The 24,583-nt window shown below is 45.7% G+C and overlaps 1 protein-coding gene across 2 annotated transcripts in view; it reads right to left on the bottom strand.

The window, feature by feature from the left end:
* LOC130207796 (receptor-type tyrosine-protein phosphatase gamma-like) overlaps positions 1-24,583 on the bottom strand; it is a 473,173-nt gene that overhangs the window by 106,689 nt on the left and 341,901 nt on the right. For both annotated transcript variants that reach the window (XM_056436504.1, XM_056436503.1), the window contains exon 6: positions 17,723-17,789. In XM_056436504.1, the coding sequence (XP_056292479.1) occupies positions 17,723-17,789 (67 nt within the window). The remainder of the gene's footprint in view (positions 1-17,722; positions 17,790-24,583) is intronic.

Here is a 24,583-nt window from a genome sequence, read left to right as displayed (position 1 = left end):
TTGACAATGGGAAATATGTTGGAGTTGAAAGACAAAAAGCTTAGGACTGTGTTAGGACTCAGCCAGCCGGGGTCCCACCTCAGCCCGAGACACCCGGTACCTCGGAGCGCGCTGTTAGAGAGTTGCGCACCTGGCGACGAGGACGAGCCGGGCGCGCTCCGGCGCACACCTGAAGCCACTCTGCTAACGTCGCAGCTGTAGCTCGTTACACAGGGAGTTAAATAGAAGGTCTGCCAGTAGCTCGATGCGAGTTCGTTCTAGAAGCTCAAGAGGGGAGGTCACACAACCCTGGAGTTTTTTGTATCAGAGTTTTTGTTTCGTATGGATTATCAGTGATGAACGTTTTTCCCGTGGATTTCGACAGTGAGTTTTTGTTTGCTTGTTTTTTCCACTGCCAATTAAGGAGGCAGTTTTCTTTTAGTTCTCGGAACTTTCCGCTCCCTTGGTTTTTTCAAATAAACTACGCCCTGTTTTTTGGCTAAACATTAACATGGATCCCTTCCCGGTTAGCCCTGCGGGTTTCGCCCCAGTACCCCGGGAGCCCTGCCTTTCCAGCCCACAACCATTCGAGGGTGACTTTGAGACTTGTGCCACCTTCTTGATGCAGTGCGAGTTGGTCTTCGTTCACCAACCAAGCCGGTTCACCTCGGACGCTGCTCGAGTCGCGTATGTGACTAACCTGCTCACCGGCCGGGCAGCCCAGTGGGCTGCCGCTTCCTGGTCCATGGGTGCCAGCTTCCGGCACTCCTACAGGGAGTTCGTGGCCGAGCTCCGTAAGGTGTTCCACCATCCAGCCAGGGGTCAGGACCCCGGTGCCCGGTTGGTCAGCATCCAGCAGGGCAGTGGCTGAGTGGCGGACTACTCGGTGGAGTTCAGATTGGCCGCTGCGGAGAGCGGGTGGAATGACCCAGCCCTTCGGGTTAACTTCAGAAGAGGACTCAGCGAAGCAGTGAGAGACCAGCTAGCTACACGGGAGGAGCCCACCTCCCTCGATGACCTCGCCATCCGCATCGATGGACGCCTCGGTGAGAGGAGGCGGGAGCGATTCCTCCGGGGATCCCTTCCTATCCCTCAAGTCCCCAGTACTCTTTTTTCCCTATGTTAGGTTTTAGAGCATGTGTTTTCAATTTGTATTAAAGAATGTAAGCCCTATGAATTATTGTTTACTCCTCGGGGTTGTAATTATTAGAAGATTAATAATTACAATCATATTAATGCTGTGCTGTATATTCTATACCGGTTACCCTGAGAGCAAGAGGTTCCAGGGTCACATCTGGTTAATGAGCAGACACAGGAACAAGGTTTTGTTTCAATTCTCCCCACATAACTCACCCACACCACACAGGACTCAAGGTCATACAGCTCATACTGATAAGAGAACTCATCCTGTTTTGTGTAACCACTTGTTTCAATAAAAGGACTGTCGGGAGAATTGAGCCAGAGTGTTTTGGAGACGTGCAGAGGCACAGCTCAGGCATTCTCCTTGTGACAAGTAAAACTACGAGCTCGAGTCTGTCATCTGTCATCATATCTTAAGGAGCTTGTAGTACCATATTGCCCCACTAGAGAGCTACGCTCACTAAATGTGGGACTACTTGTAGTTCCTAGAGTCTTAAAAAGTAGAATGGGAGCCAGAGCCTTTAGTTATCAAGCTCCTCTTTTATGGAACCAGCTTCCACCTTCAGTCCGGGAGGCAGACACAGTCACCTCATTTAAGAGTTGACTTAAGACTTTCCTCTTTGACAGAGCTTATAGTTAGGGCTGAATCAGGTTTGCCCTGGTCCAGCCCCTTGATATGCTGCTATAGGCTTATAGCTGCCGGGGGACGTTTTAGGATGCACTGAGTACCTATCTCCTCTTTTTTCTCTCCTTAAGGATGAATTTTCATCTCTCAATCACACGTTACTAACTCTGCTTTCTCCCCGGAGTCCTTTTGACTTCACGTCTCATGGGGTCATCGGACCCTATGAGACGACATAGATCCTATCTGCCTGATGGATCATCGAGGTCTGGGTCGTGGAATTCCTGCTCCTGACTACGCCACTGTCCTGTTGAGACTCCGCCCACTCCTGCTCTCTACCGCCATCTGCCTGATGGATCGTGGAGGTCTCCATCATGGAATATGCCTACTATGAACTATTCATACACTCTGTCACATTCATTGAATGTATTTTAACTCTAAATCTGTCCTTCTGTACACATTACATCTATTGCACCTGTCCATCCTGGAGAGGGATCCTCCTCTGTTGCTCTCCTGAAGGTTTCTTCCCTTTTTTTCCCCTTGAAGGCTTATTTGGGAGTTTTTCCTGGTCCGATGCGAGGTTTTGGGGCAGGGATGTCTATGTGTACAGATTGTAAAGCACTCCGAGACAAATTTGTAATTTGTGAAATTGGGCTATACAAATAAACTGAATTGAATTGAATCTGTGGTCATTGGAGTTGGTCTAATAATTGAACTAGCGGGGCTTTATCTTTAAGGTGAAAACCCCACACCCTAGCCCCGCCCGACCTCCCACCTCGCAGACAGCAACCGAGGAGGAACCCATGCAGCTGGGCCGTGCGCACCTTAGCCCAGCCGAACGCGAGGCCCGATTCAGGACAGGGCTATGTCTCTTCTGTGGCCAGAAGGGACATCGCATCAGCGGCTGCCCCATCCGGCCAAAAGATTAGGCTCACCAGGACCCTGGGAGTTCCTAGTCAGCCACCTTTCCTGTTCCCGTAGTCCTACACCACCGAACCGGCGGGTTAGCGTGACCCTGGCCTGGGCGGATCAGCGGATTACGGTGGGGGCCCTCCTCGATTCTGGGGCGGATGATTGTTTCCTGGTCTTGGAGTTCGCTGCCCAGGCTAACATTCCGTCTAAGACACTGGAGGAGCCCGTGGAGGCCTTTGCACTAGACAACCGCCCTCTGGCCCGCATCACCCAGTGCACCCATCCCATCTCCCTCACTGTGGCGGGGAACCACATGGAGACCCGCCAGTTCTACCTAATCCAGTCCCCGTTGGTTCCAGTGATTCTGGGGCACCCCTGGCTCGTACAGCATGAGCCACACGTTGCTTGGTCCTCTGGAACTATCCTGGAGTGGAGTGCCGCCTGTCACGCCCAGTGTCTCCAGGCAGCGACTAGCCCATCACCCCGGTCGAACCCCAGTGCCCCTCCCCCGGACGTTTCCTCTATCCCACGGGAGTACCATGACCTAAGAGAGGTTTTTAGCAAGACCCGGGCTCAGTCCCTCCCTCCGCATAGGCCATACGACTGCGCGATCGACCACCGTGCTGGGGCCCCCCTTCCCAGCAGTCGACTGTACAGCCTGTCCATACCAGAGAAGGCCGCTATGGATGACTACATCTCGGAGTCAGTGGCAGCAGGGCTCATTCGGCCTTCGTCCTCCCCGGTGGCAGCGGGTTTCTTCTTTGTGAAGAAGAAGGACGGGGGTCTCCGACCCTGCATTGACTATCGCCAACTGAACGACATTACGGTAAAGAATAAGTACCCTCTTCCCCTCATGAGTTCCACCCTTGAGCCCCTCACCCAGGCTAGTATCTTTACGAAGCTGAATCTCCGGAGCGCCTACCACTTGGTTCGGATCAGGAGAGGGGATGAGTGGAAGACCGCCTTCAAGACACCACGAGGGCACTATGAGTATCGGGTAATGCCGTTCGGCCTTACCAACGCCCCGGCGGTATTTCAGGCACTCATGAACGACGTGCTCCGCGACATGCTGGATATCTTCGTGGTTGTGTACCTCGACGACATCTTGGTCTTCTCCAGGAACCTCGAGGAGCATGTCCAGCACGTTCGCCGGGTGCTCAAGCGTCTCCTCCTCAATCGGCTCCTCGTCAAGGCTGAGAAGTGCCGATTCCACTCTGCCTCTGTCGACTACCTGGGTTTCATCGTGGAGAAGGGGCAGACTCGGGCCGACCCCCGCAAGATCAAGGCTGTGGTGGACTGGCCGACCCCCACATCGCGAAAGGAGTTGCAGAGCTTCCTCGGATTCGCGAACTACTACAGAAGGTTCATCCGAAACTACAGCGTTGTGGCAGAACCTCTCACCAGACTGACCTCTCCCTCCCAGCCGTTCATCTGGTCCCCAGCTACCGCCGCCGCATTTGTGTCCCTTAAGGGGAGGTTCACCAGCGCCCCAGTTCTGCTCCACCCCGACTCAAAGAGGCAGTTCATTGTGGAGGTAGACGCCTCAGACACCGGGTTGGGGGCGGTCCTCTCCCAACGGGCGGTGGCGGATCAAAAGGTACACCCCTGTGCGTTCTTCTCTCGACATTTTCTTCCCGCAGAGGAGAACTACGACATTGGGAATCGGGAGTTGCTGGCAGTGGTAGCTGCTCTGGAGGAGTGGCGCCATTGGCTGGAGCAGCCATTTACCATCTGGACAGACCATAAGAACTTGACAGTCATCCGGGCGACCAAGTGTCTCAATGGGCGACAGGCTCGTTGGGCTGGCTTCCTCAGTCGATTTGATTTCTCCCTGACCTATCATCCAGGTTCCCGCAACATTAAGGCGGATGCCCTGTCCAGACTACACCAAGGGAGGCGGACCACTGAGGAGTCGGTTCCCATCATCCCCGAGGCCAATGTGGTTGGCGTGGTGGCCTGGGGAATTGAGACCGTTGTGAGAAAGGCGTTGCGCTCCCATCCTGCTCCAAGTGGCATGCCCCCGTGCCGGCTGTTTGTCCCGGAACCTGTCAGATCCCGGGTGCTTCAGTGGGGCCAAACCAGCCAGTTTGCCTGCCATCCCGGGGTTCACCGCACCTTCACCTTCCTGGCTCGGCGTTTCTGGTGGCCTACTATGAGGAGAGAGGTGAAGGACTTTGTGCTGGCCTGCCTCGTTTGTGCCCGCAGCAAGGCCTCTCACCAGGCACCCGCCGGGCTACTGCAACCCCTTCCTGTTCCTAGCCGCCCCTGGTCCCACATGCATTTGGACTTTGTGTCTGGACTACCGTCCTCCCAGGGTAAGATGGTGATACTGACCGTAGTGGATCGGTTCAGTAAGGGGGTGCACCTGGTGGCCCTCCCCAAGCTCCCTTCGGCGTCAGAGACGGCGGACCTCCTGATGAGCCAGGTGTTCCGGCTCCATGGTCTCCCCCAGGATGTCGTCTCGGATCGAGGACCCCAGTTCACATCCCAGGTATGGCGAGCATTCTTCAAGGGGTTAGGCGCCTCTGTCAGTCTCTCCTCTGGTTATCACCCACAGACTAACGGGCAGACGGAGAGGATGAACCAGAGCGTGGAGTCGGCACTCCGCTGTGTGGCTGCCAGGAACCCATCCTCCTGGAGTCGGTTCCTTCCCTGGGTCGAGTACTCCATCAACTCCCTGGTCAGCTCTGCCACGGGTCTCTCCCCCTTCGAGGTATCTCTGGGGTACCAGCCACCGCTGTTTTCTGCACAGCAACCAGAGGTGGCAGTTCCCTCCTGGCAGACCCATCTGGACAGATGTCGTCGCATCTGGGAGGTCACCAGAGCCGCCCTACTCCAAGCGGCTGAACGTGGCCGCCGGGGGGCCAACCGTCGCCGGAACCCAGCTCCAACATACCACCCGGGGCTGAGGGTTTGGCTGTCCGCCAAGGATCTTCCCCTCCAGTCGGCCGCCAATAAGCTGGGTCCCCGTTTCGTGGGCCCTTTTGAGATCACGAGGGTGCTCAGCCCTGCGGCAGTGAGGTTGAGACTTCCGGCTTCCAAGTCAAGTCAAGTCAAGTCAAGTCAAGTCTTTTATTGTCAGATACACAGAATGACACAGGGTCAGACTGGGCACTGAAATTCTTAGGACAAGGCACCACACAACAACTACCATAGCCGAACATAATATAACATGACATACACACTGTACAAGAACTCTGAACATAATACTAACATATAATACACATAATAACTAAACTACAGACAAATGGGAGTAGCAGGTAGTGAAAGCAGGTAGTGCAATAGAAAGTGTAGTGTAAGTACAAGGCTGAAAGTGACAGTGTATGTAAAGTGACGAGTGTAAAGTGTCGAGTGCAAAAGTGTCGATCGTGTGTCAGTGTCCATTGAGCAGCCTGATGGCTCTCGGGAAGAAACTGTTCTCCAGTCTCTGTGTGCGAGACCGGATGCTACGGTACCGCCTTCCAGAAGGCAGCGGGGTGAACAGGCTGAAGGCTGGATGATGGCAGTCCTTTAGGATCCTGCCAGTCTTCCTGAGGCATCGTGTGCGGTATGTGTCCTGCAGGGCTGGGAGCTCCCTACCGATGATGAACTCCGCAGTCCTGACCACACGACGTAGGGCCTTGCGGTCCTTGGCTGTGCAGCTCCCATACCACACTGTGATGCACCCAGTCAGGATGCTTTCTATTGTGCATCTGTAGAAATTGGTGAGGATGACTGAATCCATGCCAAACTTCTTCAGTCTCCTCAGGAAGAAGAGGCGCTTCCGGGCCGCTTTGACCACCTTGTCTGTGTGAGCAGACCAGGTGAGGTCGTTGCTGATGTTGACCCCGAGGAACCTGAAGCAGCTGACCATCTCCACTCCAGAACCGTTGATATGCAGGGGTGCGTGCTCCTCCACCTGCCGTCTCCTGAAGTCCACAATCATCTCCTTTGTCTTGCTGATGTTGAGAGAGAGGCTATTATCCTGACACCATGTAGTCAGGGTAGCAACCTCCTCTCTGTAGGCTGACTCATCATTGCCAGTGATGAGGCCCACAATGGTTGTGTCATCAGCAAACTTGACAATGAGGTTGGAGCTGTGCGTAGCTACACAGTCATGTGTGAACAAGGAGAACAGGAGGGGGCTGAGCACACAGCCCTGGGGGGTGCCTGTGTTGGTGATTATTGTAGATGAGGTGCGGTCACCGATTCTCACCACCTGTGGCCTCCCCGTCAGGAAGTCAAGACCCATTTGCATAGGGAGGTGCTTAGTCCCAGGTCCACGAGCTTGAGACGAGTCTGGAGGGGATGATGGTATTGAATGCTGAACTGTAGTCAATGAACAGCATTCTCACATATGTATTCCCTTTGTCCAGGTGGGTGAGGGCGGTGTGCGTGGTCAGGGCTATGGCATCGTCTGTAGACCGGTTGGACCGGTATGCAAACTGCATCGGGTCCAGGGTGGGAGGCAGCAAGGAGCAGATGAATGATTTGACCAGCCGCTCAAAGCACTTCATGATCACAGAGGTCAGTGCTACCGGGCGGTAGTCATTCAAGCAGGTGACCTTGGTGATCTTGGGCACAGGGACGATGGTGGTCCGTTTGAAGCATGTGGGAGTCCAGACAGGCTGAGGGAGAGGTTGAAGATGTCGCTGAAGACCCCGCTAGCTGGTCAGCGCAACCCCTGAGGGCCCTACCTGATATGCCATCCGGGCCAGGTGCCTTGCGAGGTTGATCTTATTGAAGCAGCGCCTCACCTCTGCTACAGTTATAGTAGGCACACCACTGGTTGGGCCTTCAGGTAGCTCCGCTGCAGGGGGGTCACTGTCCTCTCAAACGAGCGAAAAAGCATTCAGCTCGTCTGGATGAAGGACAGAGGACTGGGTCTCACTGCAGCCCCTCCCCTTGTAGTCTGTAATGGCTCTTAATCCACTCCACATGCGCCTGGGGTCAGAGCCATGGTAGCTAGACTCCACCTTGCTCCTGTATGTCCTCTTTGCAGCTTTGATGGCCCTCAAAAGGTCGTATCTGGACTTCCTGTACTGATCAGGATCCCCGGAGTTAAAGGCAGCAGACCGGGCTCTAAGGTGGGTCCGGACCCAAGGCCAACCCAGGGCTTCTGATTAGGGAAAGACCGGACAGTCTTCTTCGGGACGATGTCCTCAATGCAATATTGGATGTAACTGGAAACAGTGTCTGTGTACTCATTAATGTCCCCGTCTGCTGCTTCCCGAAACATCAGCCAGTCAGTGTTGTCAAAACAGTCCTGGAGAGTCGCCACACCCTCGTCACTCCATTGGTGGACTGTCCTCTCAGCCGGTCTGACCTGTTTTAGCTTTTGTCTATATGCGGGGAGCAGAAGAATGGAGGTGTGATCAGCTTTACCAAAAGCAGGGCGTGGAGGGCTTTGTAACTGTCCCGGAATGTCGATAACAATGGTCAAGGGTCTGATCTCCACGTGTGAAGAAGTCAATGTGCTGATAGTATTTAGGCAGGACTTTCTTCATGTTGGCTCTGTTGAAATCCCCAACCACAATAAAGGCTGCCTCTGGGTGCACATTCTCCAGACCGTTGATAATTCCATACAGTTCATCCAGAGCAGTAGCCTTATCTACTTGGGGAAGAATGTAGACTACACTCAGAACGACTGCAGTAAACTCCGCGGTAGATAGAAGGGTCTGATTTTACAGTCAACAGCTCGAGGACTGGAGAGCAGTGAGATGCTAGTACTGCTATGTCCGTAGCCCAAGAAAAATTAACCATAACACAGACCCCTCCGCCCCTGCGCTTGCCTGAATCAGCTGTCCTGTCCTGACGGTGTATGCTGAATCCCAACGGAGTAACTGCCGCGTCGGAAATCTCCGGGACGAGCCACGTCTCGACGAATGCCAATACACAGCAGTTCCTGATGTCCCGTTGGAATTTAATACGTGCATTCAGATCATCCATCTTGTTGTCGATGGACTGAACGTTGGCAAGTAGTATGGATGGTAGAGCAGGTTTGAAATACCTTTTCCGATTCCGAACCAGAACTCCAGCACGTCGGCCTCGTTTTTTCTTCCTCCGTCTTGTGGGTATATCCGACGGCGGAACAACAAAGAGCCCGCTGCAGTCCGAACTCGCACTCCGGAAAGTTGAATTAAAGTTATTGTAGTAGTCCTCTCCGAGTGCAAATCTGATCTCCATAAGTGTCTGCTGGTCATATTGAATTAACGACACTGCAACATTAACGTAACAAACAACTAACAGTAACAAAACAAACAAAACGCCAGATAGTTTTGGCGGAGCTCTCATCAGTGCGACCATTCTGCGGCGCACATCCGGGTAATACAGTACACATGCACAATTCCATGCACATACATCCCGTGTTCCACGTATCGAGGATTAAGCCCGTCTCCCTCAGTCCCCTGATGCCTCCTGCCCCTGATCCACCTCCACCTACAATCGTAGACGGGCACCCTCAGTGGAGGGTCCGCCAACTGATGGACGTTCGGCGTCGAGGACGAGGGTACCAGTTCCTGGTGGACTGGGAGAGCTATGGCCCGGAGGAACGTAGCTGGGTGTCCCGCCAGCTCATCATGGACCCGGGACTTCTGACCCACTTTTATCAGGCCCATCCCGACAAGCCTGGCAAGTCGCCAGGTGGCTCCCGTAGAGGGGAGGCTATTGTTAGGACTCAGCCAGCCGGGGTCCCACCTCAGCCCGAGACACCCGGTACCTCGGAGCGCGCTGTTAGAGAGTTGCGCAGCTGGCGATGAGGACGAGCCGGGCGCGCTCCGGCGCACACCTGAAGCCACTCTGCTAACGTCGCAGCTGTAGCTCGTTACACAGGGAGTTAAATAGAAGGACTGCCAGTAGCTCGCTGCGAGTTCGTTCTAGAAGCTCACACAACCCTGGAGTTTTTTGTATCAGAGTTTTTGTTTCATATGGATTATCAGTGATGAACGTTTTTCCCGTGGATTATTCGACAGTGAGTTTTTGTTTGCTTGTTTTTTCCACTGCCAATTAAGGAGGCAGTTTTCTTTTGTTTCTCAGAACTTTCAAATAAACTACGCCCTGTTTTTTGGCTAAACGTTAACACTTTCTGTTGTCGTGCACTTGGGGTCGAAGACAATCCTTAACAATCTGACCGTACGTAAAATTGGAAGCAGAAGGAAACAGCAACAATAATTAGGTATGCCTGGTTTGTGTTACTCATACCAGCACAGTAATAATGGGCAGATGGATAAACTGTTGCAAAATTTAAAAATCACATTTAAAATTATTCAAAGGATGTTGTATGTGTGTAGAGATTGTAAAGCCCTTTGAGGCAAATTCATAATGTGTGATTTTGGGCTGTACAAAATAAATGTAATTGAAATTGAATTGTTCAGTAAGGGTTCAAATGTAGTACTCCAATTGAATGCTACTAGGGGCACAGGGACTTAGGGACTGTACATTCAAAGATATCTTAAAATGTCATTATTAAAACAATTGTATGTTTATTCTTGAATGGTTTTGGTTAGGCGTGTTCTTCAATAGTTAAGATTATACATTATTCTTTCATGGGTAAGGTTAGGCATTATTCTTCAATGTTTAAGGTTAGGCACTACTATTTAGTTGGCTAAGGTTAGGCATTGTTCTTTAATGGTTAAGGTTAGGCATTATTCTTGAATGGTTGAAGTGAGGCATTTACATTGAATATTTGAAGTTACATAATGATCTGTTATTGTTAAGGTTAGACATTGTTCTTCAATGGTTACAGTGAGTCATTAACCTTGAATAGTTATTAGACCTGTGATGAAAAGTTGAAATGCAGATTCCATGTGTTATATTTGGAAACTGCATGTTTTCAAGATTCAAGATTCAAGATGTTTTATTTGTCACATACACACACAGGGTGTGCAGTGAAATGAAAGTGGCAATGCTCAGCAGGAATGTGCAAGGGCAACAAGTACACACTATTTACAATAAAAAAAACACAATATTTACAGTAAGTGTGTGTGTGTGTGTGTGTGTGTGTGTGTGTGCCTAAGAGGGGCAGTTGTGTGGGTCTATGTGGGGGTCCTGGTGAGGTCGGAGTTCACAATCCTGATGGCCTGAGGAAAGAAACTCCGTCTCAGTCTCTCTGTTCTTGCAGCGTGACTACGGAGGCGCCTGCCTGACCGCAGCAGCTGAAACAGTCTGTTGTCTGTGATTCTGTAAGGTGTCTGACATCCTGTCCAGTGAACTGAAGAAAAGCGGACAAGAGGGAAATAATTCTCATCTGAACAATGCAAGTTTGATTTCAGAGGATTCTGTTCTAAGATTTTTCCTAAATACTTTTTAGTATGTGTCCAGTATGTCCAGTCTGTCCAGCAGAATACAGTTAAGAGATGGATAGAAAGCTAGATTTTTATGTTGTATATTTTACACATCTCTCTGTGTCAGCATTGTGTCATTTCCTCTGTTTATTTACTCAAGTGTCTGTACTCCCGCTGCTCTCGTGTCAGTGTTGAATTGAAGCGATTCCTCCTCACCGGCACATATTACAAGTCTATTAATTCATTATCTCACTCACAGCACAAAGTCTCCACTGCACAAAGTCTCCACTAACTTGGCACTGCGAGACCCTGAATTGGCAAATAATTTTTAAAGGGTGTACAAGGCTTCTGGTGGTTTCCCCTGATTTGAGGTACCGTGTCTACCCTGTGGCACTTTTATAGGAAATTGAAGAGAAAGTCTACGTTTCCCTCTTTTTCTCTTCGCCTCTACTACTGTACCAGTATGTCTACTATTCCTTTGCTGATGTGGGTTTAATCCCAAAGCGCTCTCGTTCACATCAGATGTGATGTGGTTCCACAGTCCTTGCATGTTAAGCTTCTTTTTCATCCAATCCTCAATAGGATTTCCAGAAATTTGGGGCAGGCAGGGATGTATCTGTCCTCCTTTCTTTCTTATAGCGTTATTTTTTAAAAGATTTTATTCACAGCCTCTATCTTGATTTTAGAGTGTACTGGAACAGTTTGACATACCAATTGTTAGTAATGCCATGCAATTTTAAGATAATCCTTTTTAGAATAGCAGGTAGGCTTTTAGAGTTCAAATAATTTATTTATAGGTTTTGGTTTGGTCAGCACACCTTTCCTTGAGACTTTCTGGTGCACTGCACTGCATCTTAAACATGCCTCATCTCCAGCTGTGCTGTGCATTATGTCAATGTGAGGATACATCTTGAAAGGCCTGTTGTTTTAGAAGAGTTTGGATGAGATGAGAAAACTATCTGCACTCCCAGGAATAAATCTCATGTGCCCTTCCCAGAACCTTCATCCTTTTCTTCAAGAACAAGATTTACTAACTTTATTTTCTTTTGCTATAATTCAATACATACTTTCTATATATAGATGACACTGAAATTTGATAAAACTAGTAATGCTCATCATAAAGAATGAACGCTTTCGACATTCTGTTAGCTTCTCTATGTTGTATCAAAATAATCCGATGGGTAGTTTCCTGATGATTTGCTGTGGATTATTGGCACTGTAATGTGATGTGATAATAAAGGTGTCAATGTTATTGGTCATGTATTTGAAGCAAAGTAAATTATAATATAACTTAGTCTGAAAATCTACTTGCCCCACTTCAATGTTTACTTGCTCTTTCCAAATTGTTGTCTTTAGTAGCGGTTATCATATAGCAACTGATATTACATTTAATTGTCATCTGTAAGATTTATTTAAGTAAAGTAATCTGAAGTTTTGCCAAAATCTTACAATGTCAGTCAACAAAACTACTAATGGATACTTAGAATGCTAATTCCATCATCAGCTGCAAAAAAAATACCAATATGTTTAATGTTTTTTGAGTTTGAGTAAATTGCACAATTTACAAGCCCGATGTGGCATTTGGCTTGCATTTGAGGCAACATGGCTTGCATTTGAGGCAAAAAGGCCATGCTTTCTATTGAGCCCTGTCATAATGCTGATTGAAAATCAAAAAACACAATTCCTCCATCCGTTATATTCCACTTATCCAGGTTCCACCTGAGAGGCAGCAGGCTTTGCAGGGTACTCCAGAAGTCCCTCACCAAAGTAATGCTTTCTCGCTCTTCCACATCTTGGTTCTAACCTGAGACATCTTACCTGTTGGACATGCCAGGAAAACCTCTAAATGGAGGTGTCCAGGAATGATCTTAATCAGATACCAGATCCACCTCAGCTGGCCAGTTCCAATGCAAAATAGCAGCAGCTCTATTCCAAGCTCTCTCTGGATGTCTGCACTTCTCTCTCAGGCTGAGCTAAGCCACCCTACCAAGGGAGCTCATTTTGTCCACTTGTATTGGCAATCTCCACGACACAAAGCTCCTTGGTATAGGTGCGGGTTGGAATGTAGATGGACTGGTAAATCCAGAGCTTTACATTCCGGCTCAGCAACCTCTTTACCAAATAGTCCAGCACAATCCCTGCAGACAATGGCCTGTCCATCTTCTGATCCATTTCACCCTCACTCATGAATAAGACCCCCACATACTGTACATTGAACTCCCTCTTCTGGGGAAGTGATCCCAAACCCAGAGCACTATACACTGTTTCTGGGTGTGCAATTAGTATTCTGCTTTAAAATTGGGATTTATCGTTTATTGAAACTTTTTTAAGAAAGTTATTTGTCAATGCTTTTAACCAGAACTTGTCCAAAGGCATACTGTCATCTGCTCTATGTTGTGGTGCCTCCAATCATAATCTCTAAATTGTTAATGATAAAGATTGTAATCTATTCTCTTTTTTCAAAATTGATTGATGAGATGTACAGATAGGTGTTTGAAAAAATTTCACAGCAATGATTATGATCTCTAAAATAGTGAGGACACTGTCTCAATACAAAATTCACTGGAATCAGCATTAAAACGAAAAGCATGAGAGAGCGATCATTTTTCCTCCTCCCTTCGCATCTCTTAATTCCCATAATTGCACCACATCATTATCAGTCTTTGCATCTGCCTCCAAAGTCCCAACAAACGCTGTGTAAACAATGGGCTCCTCTCTTCGCCGGCGAAGCCTTTCATGAGTCCGCTACGTAAATCAGACTCAGCCTTTTTAACGGGCGGAATTCCCAGAGATGGCACAGAGCCGCTCAATGGCTAACTAGTCAGAGGGCATTTGTTCCAGCGAGGTTTCATGTAAAATGCAACAAGGCATGGGGTACAAAGACAGAAGAGTCAGACCTGCGGTGCATGTCCGCTAGACAAGCCCGGCAACAAGAGAAGAGAGCACTGTGAAAAATGTAACCACCCGCTGCGCCATAGAGTAGCAGTGGCGGAGAAAGACCATATTAACCAACCATCTTCCCTGTGGGAGATAGGAATGTGGCCTTGATTGAACTTGAATGGTCTTTGTGTTAGATTAATTATAGAGGCGCAGTAGTTTTTCCAAGCCAGCTGAGCAGGAGATAAAGTGCAAGTACCATTCGGTGGGATTTTATCAAAGTTTTATTTGTGTATGCTGAAACTCTGAAATTCACTGTGAAGCCATTCTGTTGAGCGGGGCCCTTTGGGGGGGGACAAGACAGAACATTGCTTCAGGATAAATGTTTTGATCATGAGAGAGATGCACTTCAGGGCTGCATGCAGGAGACAACTGTCTTGGACTCAGGGCATTCAGTGCTTAAAATTCTTTACAACGAATCATCACAGAAGTCCTCAATTATTGTGTTGTTATAGTTCTATTTGAGGCACCAAATGATGCAAAAGGCTTAGACTTTTTGAGTACAATCAAAGCTAGAGTACACTGCAGTTAATATAGGGTACGATATTATACATCCGATGTTTTTCCCAAAGGTCCTGCCACCTTGTGTTTTTCAACTTGTTTTCTTTGCTATTCAGTACAGAGGACAGCATCATGTTATGTCCTCATAGTGACCTTGTGAATTAAAATAACGCCTGACTCTCCACATGTACACGAAACTGTGCAGATTCACTTTCTCCAAAGCACGGCCCATGTTGTGAACCTGGCCCTCATTTTGCCTCCTGTAATTGATGGTCAGCAGTCCAGATGAGCAGATTAATGTTATATATAAAGCTCTTGCCTGTAATTAACGGTAGCCAGGATTTAAAGTCTGATGTTACACTGTGTCTGATAACCACATTTTCTATTTTGTAGGACTGATTAAAAGATGCAACGGGACTGGATCACGGTTAGCTGAACTCATCTCGTGATATTTTTGTTCTGACAAGCATCAGCTACTGCATAGTGTTGACGCTTACAAATTATGCATAGATATGTTTGGGTGCAAGATTTGAGGTGTTTTCACACAAAATGTGATTAAGTAACACAAATGTAGTATTTATAGCTGACTTTTGTGATCTTGATTCATCAATTATTCCCTTACGCACATACTGCCTGTCCTGCTGGGACGAGTGTTGCTGGTTACACGATGGACGCGTGGGGGAAGTGGCGTGTCTTGTGCCTAGCAGCCCTTTCCGTGGAGGACGTAGAAGACATCTACCTATTCGGAACTTTGATTACAGGATTTCTGCTGTTTGGATTTGGCGCTGCCCTGGCTTATCGGAAAATTAAGGAAATGGTGACAGCCGTTAAAAGCCCCCTAAGGCTGCCCGACATGATTGACGCGTTGGGCAGAGTTGTTGGCACTCAGACTTTGGCATTAAACCATCAGAATGACAACATCGTGGAGAAGCTGATGGCTCTGCAAATGAAATTGGATCGATTTGAAATCCTATTGGCAAACGGGAGGAAAATGGAGGAATAGTAGGTGCGCAAAATTGAAATGCAGCTACTGGAAGACCAAACAATCCCAATCTTATCTGCTTTCGGCTCCCTCTACCAGGACGGGCCTTGGCCAAGGGCGTGACTGGAACAACAACTGCCCCGGAGATCACTGGAGCGAGACTCTCTCATTCCCTTCCCCCTATCCACAGACACCTGTGGTTGTTTTCTCCCCAGGACCCTTCAAGGCCATCTCCATGGCAACGACCATCTTGCGGTCTGGGAACTTTGTCTGTTGTGGACTGGGGGAGGACGATACATCAGGACACTCACACACAACCAACACACTGAAATGCACTCACTACCCCCCCCCCCCATCCCACGCCTTCGCCTGCTTTGCCCCCCCAGGGTGACAGGACGGGGTCTGCGTCCGGCGCCGTGACGGCGAAGGACCGGGCTGGCTGCTTGTCGGTGCTGGTTACCTTCTGCCCCCAATGACGGGGCTATCGCCCAGTCTTTGGATTACCTCCCCTCCCCCCCTTCCTACTCGTTGCAAGTCATGTCTAAGATGTATGTGCTTATGTGCAATGGTGTTTTTTGTTTCTCCTGCTCCCACACTGTACCCCTCTAGGGGCATAGTCGGGGGGTGGCTTTTTCTTTTTCTCGCCTCTCTTCCCTCATGTTATGCTGTAATCTTTCATCCACCCTTTCCAAGATGGCGCCGCGGACGGCGCCTCGGTGTCTTGGTGCGCGAATCTTGCACCTTCCGCCAAAAAAAGTTCCTTGTTTGTTTGTGAAAACATTCTTTGGCAATAAACCTGTTTCTGATTCTGATTCTGATGTGTGCAAAGATTGTTTTTCATGGGTAACATTATACCCACCAAAGTAAATGAGATAGAGGAAGTTATTGGATGGGTTTTAAAGAAAAAAAGGTCAGGTACATCATGTCATAATATTGTGAAAAAGGTCAAGGTATTGTACCATACCCTATATTGTATTGTATGATACAGTTTAGCCAGATTATCTAAACCATTTCATTGGAAAAGTAAATTGAAAGTGAGCGCAAACAACAGTAGTAATCTCATATTTCAAAGAAAAACTAGGGAATTATGTAGGGTTCCCTCCGAAATAAATTGCACTGTCTGACATTTTGCAAAAACAGAGTGTATAGTACTAAGGAAGCAACTAAGTCAGTTTTTTGTTGTTGTTGTTGCAGATGATGATGAAAATAAAACCCAAATTGTATTGAATCAGAACGTTGCTGTCATTTCTTTGTCCTAAATAAACTACTTATACAATACTTTGTATATACTATAATGTAATGTTGCCCACTAGGATAAGGGAACACTTTTATTCCATTTAAGTTCATGTTCATGTTTTACTCTTACCAGAAATATTTTTATCACAATTTCCCATGATCTTATTGTAACCTCCCTTTGCTTTGGGTGTTTTGTGCAGTCAATGAAAGAAAAAAACTAGGATATTCTCCCATAAAGCCACCATAGCTCAGACTGATAAGGCCATTGTTAGCTGAATTAATTTACTGTGCTAATTTCAATCCTCTCCTGAGCACAGTGAGAAAATTAGCAAAGCAAATTTACAATTCAGATACTCCGCCCCATCAGTGTGGAAAGCCCGTCCGGACTCATGTTTGGACGTTCAGTTTGCAAATATATCATCGCCCTCGACAGGAATATTCGTCTACTATGATAGTTTGCAGATAAATGCAACAGCAAATTGAATTGAATTAGTTAAACTAAACTAATCTGAAGTCCTCACAATACTTAAACCTGATTGGCTGACAGCAGCAGTTCCTCGGATGTACAGTCAATGAGGTTGACATGCCGTGTCAAAGTTTTACAATTCAACTGCTGAAAACTGGCCTGACTGGACAAACTCACTGTGTGTGTCCCAGTGAATGACATCTTGAACTTAAATCCACATTTTAACACTGAATGTGTAATTGTGGGCCACTGTACCAAAAGCCTGGTGTCTGATGACAAATGCTTTAACACAGCATTATAACTGAAAACTGTAGGATTCTACATCTTCTGGCACTCAGTAGCCAAACTGGTATTGGTGTTAATGGAAGATACCGTCTCTATATAATGTGTCCATCCTTGTAGATTGATCTGAATGTTGCTTACCATCCAGTGAGTTTGTATATTACTCCTGTCTCATATTTAGCAGTTATGTAACTGAAAAGGAAATCCCAAACCAGTATAATGATTAAGAAACAAGGACCGTGGCTGGACTTAACCATAGATTAAATGAGAGACCAAAACAATGTACTAAAAGAGGCTAAAAACATGTGTGATGACATCAGTTTCAAATATATACACTTAGAAGAAGCATGGCTCTCTTATAAGTCAATATCATTGTGTAACTGGGCACTAGGACTGCCACTCACCATGGTGGACCACTCCCTTCAGGCCGTGTATTATGGGGTCCACAGCAGGATTGTCCTTCCCCCCTACCTGAGGAACACAACAAGACACAGTGGTCATCACACAGTATTAGTATTTATAAATTAAAGGTTAAGAACGCTGTTTATATGTTCTGTAATATCTAAATCAAACATGATGCATAGTGTTGTTTTTCTAGTAACAGCATCCAAAAATGTAATATTTGTCTTTCCTACAAAAAAATATATTGGCAGGTCTGCTAGCTTATTATTGTGTGTATATATATATACAGTATATATATATATTGTATATATATATATACACAATTATATATATATATATATATAATTTTCTATACTTATCTGTCGTCACAAACAAAGCATTAGTTTTATACATTTATTTCAATGTGCAATAATCACAACAAATTTGCAGAGGATGTGTATAGAAACCGATGCACTGCTTTGTATCTCTCTCTCTCATTTACGGTCCTTTCAATTCCTGTGGATCGCTACAAAGGGCATCATGAAGTTAGGGCAAAAACTTATATTTAAAAACATAAATTAGTGACTGTTTAGAAGCCGTAGTCACATTCTTTCATTTCACAGAACAAACAAACGCCCACTTGATTAGCAGTGGGGCTTACAGTTATCAAACACACAACTGTTTAACTTTTGATACCAAAAGCATTACATTTAGAACAATATATATTTTGATTGCAACAAATGAGGAGCAGAGCTTATGAGCAAACACTGTTTTGCAGGTGGCTGTCATGACTAGAATAGGTTGATAACCACTGATTTAAAGCATGAATATTTCTGGTTAAAAAAATCTTGATTGGCAAATCATGAGAAAGAAGTGCGATAGAAATGATGAAGGTGGGGAAGGGGTGGGGGGGAGGTGTTGCAAAGCACAGGGGAGAGAAGAAAATTGCAGTGAAATACGGAGTAACAGACAGCAGCAATCAACGAGCTCTTGAAAGCCCTCTTCATCTCAACTCCAAGAGTGTGTGATGTCACAATAACACATGTCTTCAATTAGTGCATCATTGCTGTCATGTAGACTAAAATCAATAAAATCAATAGTATACAGTATAAAAACAATACGTAGAACATAAGCAAAATCCACCATGCCCTTCAAAAACACCAAATATGACTCAAAAACATTCTTACAGTTTGAGTCTTTTCTGATCCACCCCATTTGTGATTAAGTCTCTGGAAGAATACAAATAAAAATGACATGTGACATGGTATTCTCATTCAAGTCACAGTGACGTGTCCTGAAGAAAGATATTTTCTATTAAATTAGTTGAGTTTTCACAGATGATATTATTATAAACTCTTTCTTTAAAAAAATTAAACCAATTAGTTCCTCCACCTTGTATTTTCTCTTGTACATTTGCTATTGCTCATTAAAAAAGCAAACATGTTTCTTATCCAATTAATCGATGGAATACCTCACATCTGTTCTAAACATCTGTGCATTGGCTCCCCGTTAGTTCCAGAATTATATTATACAAAGTCATTCGTTGTCAATAAACCTCAAGCAGGCTTGCTCGACACTAACTCTTTGACCTACTTATTCAGGATGAAGGACCGTCAGGTGAACTAGCTCAGGTGTGGACTTCCCAGGGTCGAAGAGTATTGGAGTGTTCTCATTGTTTACGTATCGCACTGTGTATATGTAGGCTATATACTGCAGAAAATATACATATTTTTTAAATCTGAAAAGCGTAGAATCTTCCTTTAACTGAGTGGTTCTCAAACTTTGCCCTCGAAGTGAGGCGCAGTAGTGCAGGTGGAGCGCAGGAGGAAATGCAGAAATACCTATATTGAGAACTTCACATATTACACAAGTTCAAAGTACACAGACATACAACTAAGTTATTACTAAATATACGTTGAAATGCCTGTACCTTCGTGTACACGTTTACGTTACGGCGTTAACAGGATACGCATGTGCGATGGCCAAGGTTATCGGCGACTCACTGATTCTTGGCATTTTGCCAAAATCAAATCTGTGAGATCGGCTTTTCTGCTGTTGCCCTTCAAAAAAGAAATGTCAACATTGAACATGAATTGAGATAGACTTTTCCCCTGTTTCCCTTCAAAACAAGAGCTTAACATCTAGTGGAAAACAGGTACATTTTGTCCCAGTAAGCGATTTCTTTGCCAGTGTGCTTTTTGAACATATATAACTTTATTTGCATTGTTCTCACAAAGTGATTGCACATGTGGTTTAATTGAAAGTGATTGAAATTGTTTTAATCTATTATTTAAAAGAACCCAGATGGAGGAGTTATTTCAATAAAAAGTCAGCACAGACCATTTTGTTGTGCGGTTGGGCATGAACATTTTTCTTCCTCCAAAGTGGGGCGTGAAAGAAAGGCCACTGCCTTAAATGAAATGCGCCATATAGTGTAAACAAAATTTGCTTTGATTTGCTTACGACAAGCTGCTGCTTAAATAAACCATGCTACTACTGCTACTACGAATAATATGCTTTATTTTTAATGAATACTTATGGACTGAAATTGCCACTACAATGTTACAACCACCAGCACAACAACAACCACTGACGGTGACTACATACAGCTACAATCAACAACATTTACTCCTAATGTCATGATAAAACATTTTTGAACATACTTCAAATTACTTGCAATACAAATACAAACTTCAATATATGTGAAACAATTTAAAATGTCTCGAACATTCCATTGTTTTCCTTCATCATCAGCAAAGGTGCTACGTTTTCGACAGAGAGAAAACAGCTTCTTGTTTATGAATCAAACTAACCCAAGCTTCAACAAAGCCACTGCCAGCATCCATATCCAACATGCTGCATGAACAGCTTAGAGACTGCCAAGACTGCTGTCATGGCTCCCCTCCTCCCTTAGACCCTCCAAAACCTCTTTTCTCCTGGATTTGGAAACACACACTTGTTGGCTCAGTTTTTTGGGGGTTTGATATAATTGTCTTAAAGGACCCATCGTATGCCCATTTTTCCACAAGTTGATATGGTTCCTTGGGGTCTTAATGAAATGTTTGTAACATATTTTGGTCAAAATACCACAAGAATCATTTCAAACAGCACCCTTTTTACCCTGTCAAAAACACCTCCCCACAGATGTACCTGTTTTGAGTGCCTGTTCCTTTAAATGCTAATGAGCCAGCTCCCTCCTCCCCCCTCTCCCCTCCCCCTCCTCCACGAGATGCGCTCGCCTAGCTGCTGCCTGCCCAGCTAGCCATTACCTTTGTAGAAATATGGCTACTGCAGATGAAGATAGCGTCGTGCAACCATATCGTTTTGAACCAGAGTCAGACCCTGAACAAGAAGAGGCTCCCGAACAAGTTCGAGAAGTTAGGGCCCAACAGGACGTTTCTGAATGGTAAGTTAACTTTGTCACTTCTACATTTTTCTTGGTTTGTACATTGGCTAAGGTCACCGAACCGTCTTTAAACTGGGTGGGTCGAGTGGTGGTGGGGGGTGGTCCAAGGCCATGTAGCCAGACTCCCTACATGGGCGTGCTTCAAAATCTACGTAGACGTTGGTGGTGATCCCATTTGACGCACTCAAGCATATCGTTTCTGACATAGAGGAACCACAACAAGCCGCGTGAGTTGTTTTTTTCCAGCGTTTTTGTGTTGGGAGACATGCCAGATACCCAAATTAACGTATAGAAGCACTAAAAAAGTGGAATTTTCATAATATGTCCCCTTTAAACAAGGGGAAACACAAATATTTTTTCATTCTATTTACTTACATAGCTTTGCGACACACACATGATACTGTGAGCCATGATGCATAGAACAGATGATTATGGAGGCAGTTACATCCTCTAGGGGACAGGTACTGGCTAATTAACCTGTCTCTGCTGCTCACTTCCAACTTTAGTTTTGGCCAGCAGAACTGCTGCTTCCTTCTGAGCAGCAGCTCTCATTGGACAGACGCAACACAAATGTGAAGGCGCTGTCTAGTCACTCATGATGACATGAGGATAACAACTTCTTCTTGGGCAAAGACCAAAGTGAAATGCTCCAGATTGTTCCTGCTTCCACCAAAACAAGTGTTGTGGCTGCTTTTAGAGATACCACTTCCCGGAATAACAGGATGTATCTCTGCACTTCATATCGAATTTCTCCCAATTTCCCTCTTTGTCCAAAGAATTGCGGGTGTGCTGCTTGCTTCTGTGCCAATAAGTACCATACACAAGTTGTAATTACCAGACAATTGATGGGAGTAGTCACTGAAAGTGATGTGATCATGGGGGGGTGTGCTATGTGCCTTTTACACTGCATGAATTAGCCAAGTGGCTGACTGATTTTTCTGTTTTAAGCTCTTTAGCTCTTCTGGGGTGACTGTGACTTAGAGGTAGAGCGTCTTTTAATCGCCAGTTCAATCCCCAACTCCACGAGTCCATGTCAATTCAATTCAATTCAATTCAGTTTTTTTTGTATTGCCCAATATCACACATTACAAATTTGCCTCAAAGGGCTTTACAATCTGTACCCATACGACATCCCTGTCCCAGGATCTCACATCGGATCAGGAAAAACTCCCAAGAAATAGAAAAAAACCTTTCACGGGGAAAAAAGGGAAGAAACCTTCAGGAGAGCAACAGAGGAGGATCCCTCTCCCCGGATGGACAGATGTAATAGATGTCATGTCAATGTGTCCTTAGGCAAGAGACTTAACTGCAAGTTGCTCCTGCAGGCTATTCCTGCGGTTTATGACTCTTTAGATGGGCCTGATGGGCAGGTGACACCTTGCATGGTAGCTCTTGTCATCAGTGTATGAATGGGTGTGAAAGGGTGAAGAATGACAAGTAGGTTGAGCGTGCTTTGAGTGTACAGAAGACTAGAAAAGAAGTACAGTCCATTTACCATATAATTGGTTGAATTCACTGCATCTCCCGAATAATACACCACAAATGAATTTCAAATGTTTCTTTCAGCTTCAACTTCACTTCTGGTCCCTTTTTTTCAAAGTCAATGGTTTTTTAATGGATTTTTGATTTGATGCTTGAAGTAAGGTTGGTGTTTAACTTTAACTTTTTGTTCTATGATATAAAATATGTCAGTATCAAAAACTTGTGTTTGCAACACAGCTTATTCTCTGTAATAATCTACAATCAAATCAATAAAAAGTATTTTTATTTAGGGAACCATAGCAATGTTAACTTCTGGGGTTGGCCTACAAAACAAACGTCTCTGCAGCACTCTATCGGTGGAGAGCGGACTGACAATTGTTTGAAGGCTGTCCGGTGCAAAGCCCCACCCTCGGTGAAACACAAAGAGAGAGAGAGAGCGAGGAGAGAAACTCACATGAGAGTTGGGACTGAAAAACGCAGTAAAAAACTCTCCCACTGAGCTGAAATTAAATGAGCGCACATAAATTAGGTAAGTAGAATATTTATTTATTTTTCTTTCAGAAGAAACGGGGGGTCCTGTTGCCAGTTTGAAGTATTTACACTTTAATGCACAGCTAAAAAAACACCAGGAGACTGTATGACCACTGTGGAGCGAGGTGGTGTTCCATCAGAAAACAATTCTCTCTTCACTAGTCGCTATGTGACCGCCCCCCTGTGGAGCTTGTACAGCTGATGAAGAAAGGGAACTATAAAGTAATCTAAAGGGAAGAGAAAAAGTTTAATTGTGGCAAAGTTAGACAGTTTCTAACTTCAAAAAACACACACACACACAACACACACACACACACACATACACACAACACAACACAAACACTGTGTAATCATTCCAAATAGCAGAAGTTAATAACTGGAACTGCAATAAAGAGCTTGTTTTTGAAACAAGGCAAGAAAGAGTGTGTGAGAAAAAAAAGTGTGTAAAAGAACAAAGATTAAGAGAAATAAAGGCAGCCATGGAGACACAGATAAAAAATGACATACAGAGAGACAGTGAGGAGGAGAAAAAGAAAGGAGGACAGAGGGAATTAGCGTTTCATTATTAATGTTTCTCTCTGAAAAGCCCACAGGCTCGTCCCTTGAGATCCTCAGCCACCGGGCTTCACATCACAATGTCCTACTCTTTCTCTATCCACCACTTTATCCCCCTTCAAATCCTGCATCTCTCTCTCTCTCCCTCTCTCTCTCTCTCTCTCTCTCCATTTCTCCCCAGAGCTCCATCTCCCTCTTTCTCTCCCGGGACAGTCCACTGCAGTGACAAATCCGAAAGAAAGACACCGTGGTACAATGTGACATGTCCTCATATTTCTCTCTACTGCCACTTTTCTTTCTATCTCTTTCTCTTTCTCTCTCTCTCCTAGCTACCATCAACTGTCCCTTCCTCCTACTGCCATCCATCAAAGAACCCTCACTCTGTATCCTCTTTCTCCTGACTTCCTTAACCTCCTTCTGTGTCTTACCGAGACTCAGCCCCCTTGCCTTTGGCAGCACTAACTGCGGATAAATCAATTGTATTATGGATGTAATTGTTGGACTTCTTTCAAAGAAGACACATCGGAGTGCAGAGTTACTAATTACATCGAAGACAAATTCGTCAGTAAATGGTGTAAGACAGGGAGAGGGGAGGATGAGGAACTTTGGTATTGTTTTGCTTTTCTTTACCTGTTCAGAACCAACAGAAAGAGAACTGGCCTACATGTCATTCTAAAATCTAGACAAAAAGGATAATAATCTTTTGAAAATTGTTTGAGCATATAGACTAAACAATTTGGGTCCTTTCGGTTAATCAAACATATTGTTTTTTCTTGTCATTTTCAGATTCAGACAAAGAGATTGTAGGCCTTTTTTATTCATTGCTAGGTCCAGAACTAGGCTTTATGAGATTGGGCCTTGTGGCCATTCTTACACCAGACTTTAGGAGAGTAGGCATTGTGGCCATTCT

This window comes from Pseudoliparis swirei, chromosome 18 (assembly GCF_029220125.1).
Source record: "Pseudoliparis swirei isolate HS2019 ecotype Mariana Trench chromosome 18, NWPU_hadal_v1, whole genome shotgun sequence".
In the NCBI taxonomy this organism is placed as follows: Eukaryota; Metazoa; Chordata; class Actinopteri; order Perciformes; family Liparidae; genus Pseudoliparis; species Pseudoliparis swirei.
Note: the sequence above shows the minus strand (reverse complement) of the source record. Positions and strands in the feature narration are given on the sequence as shown.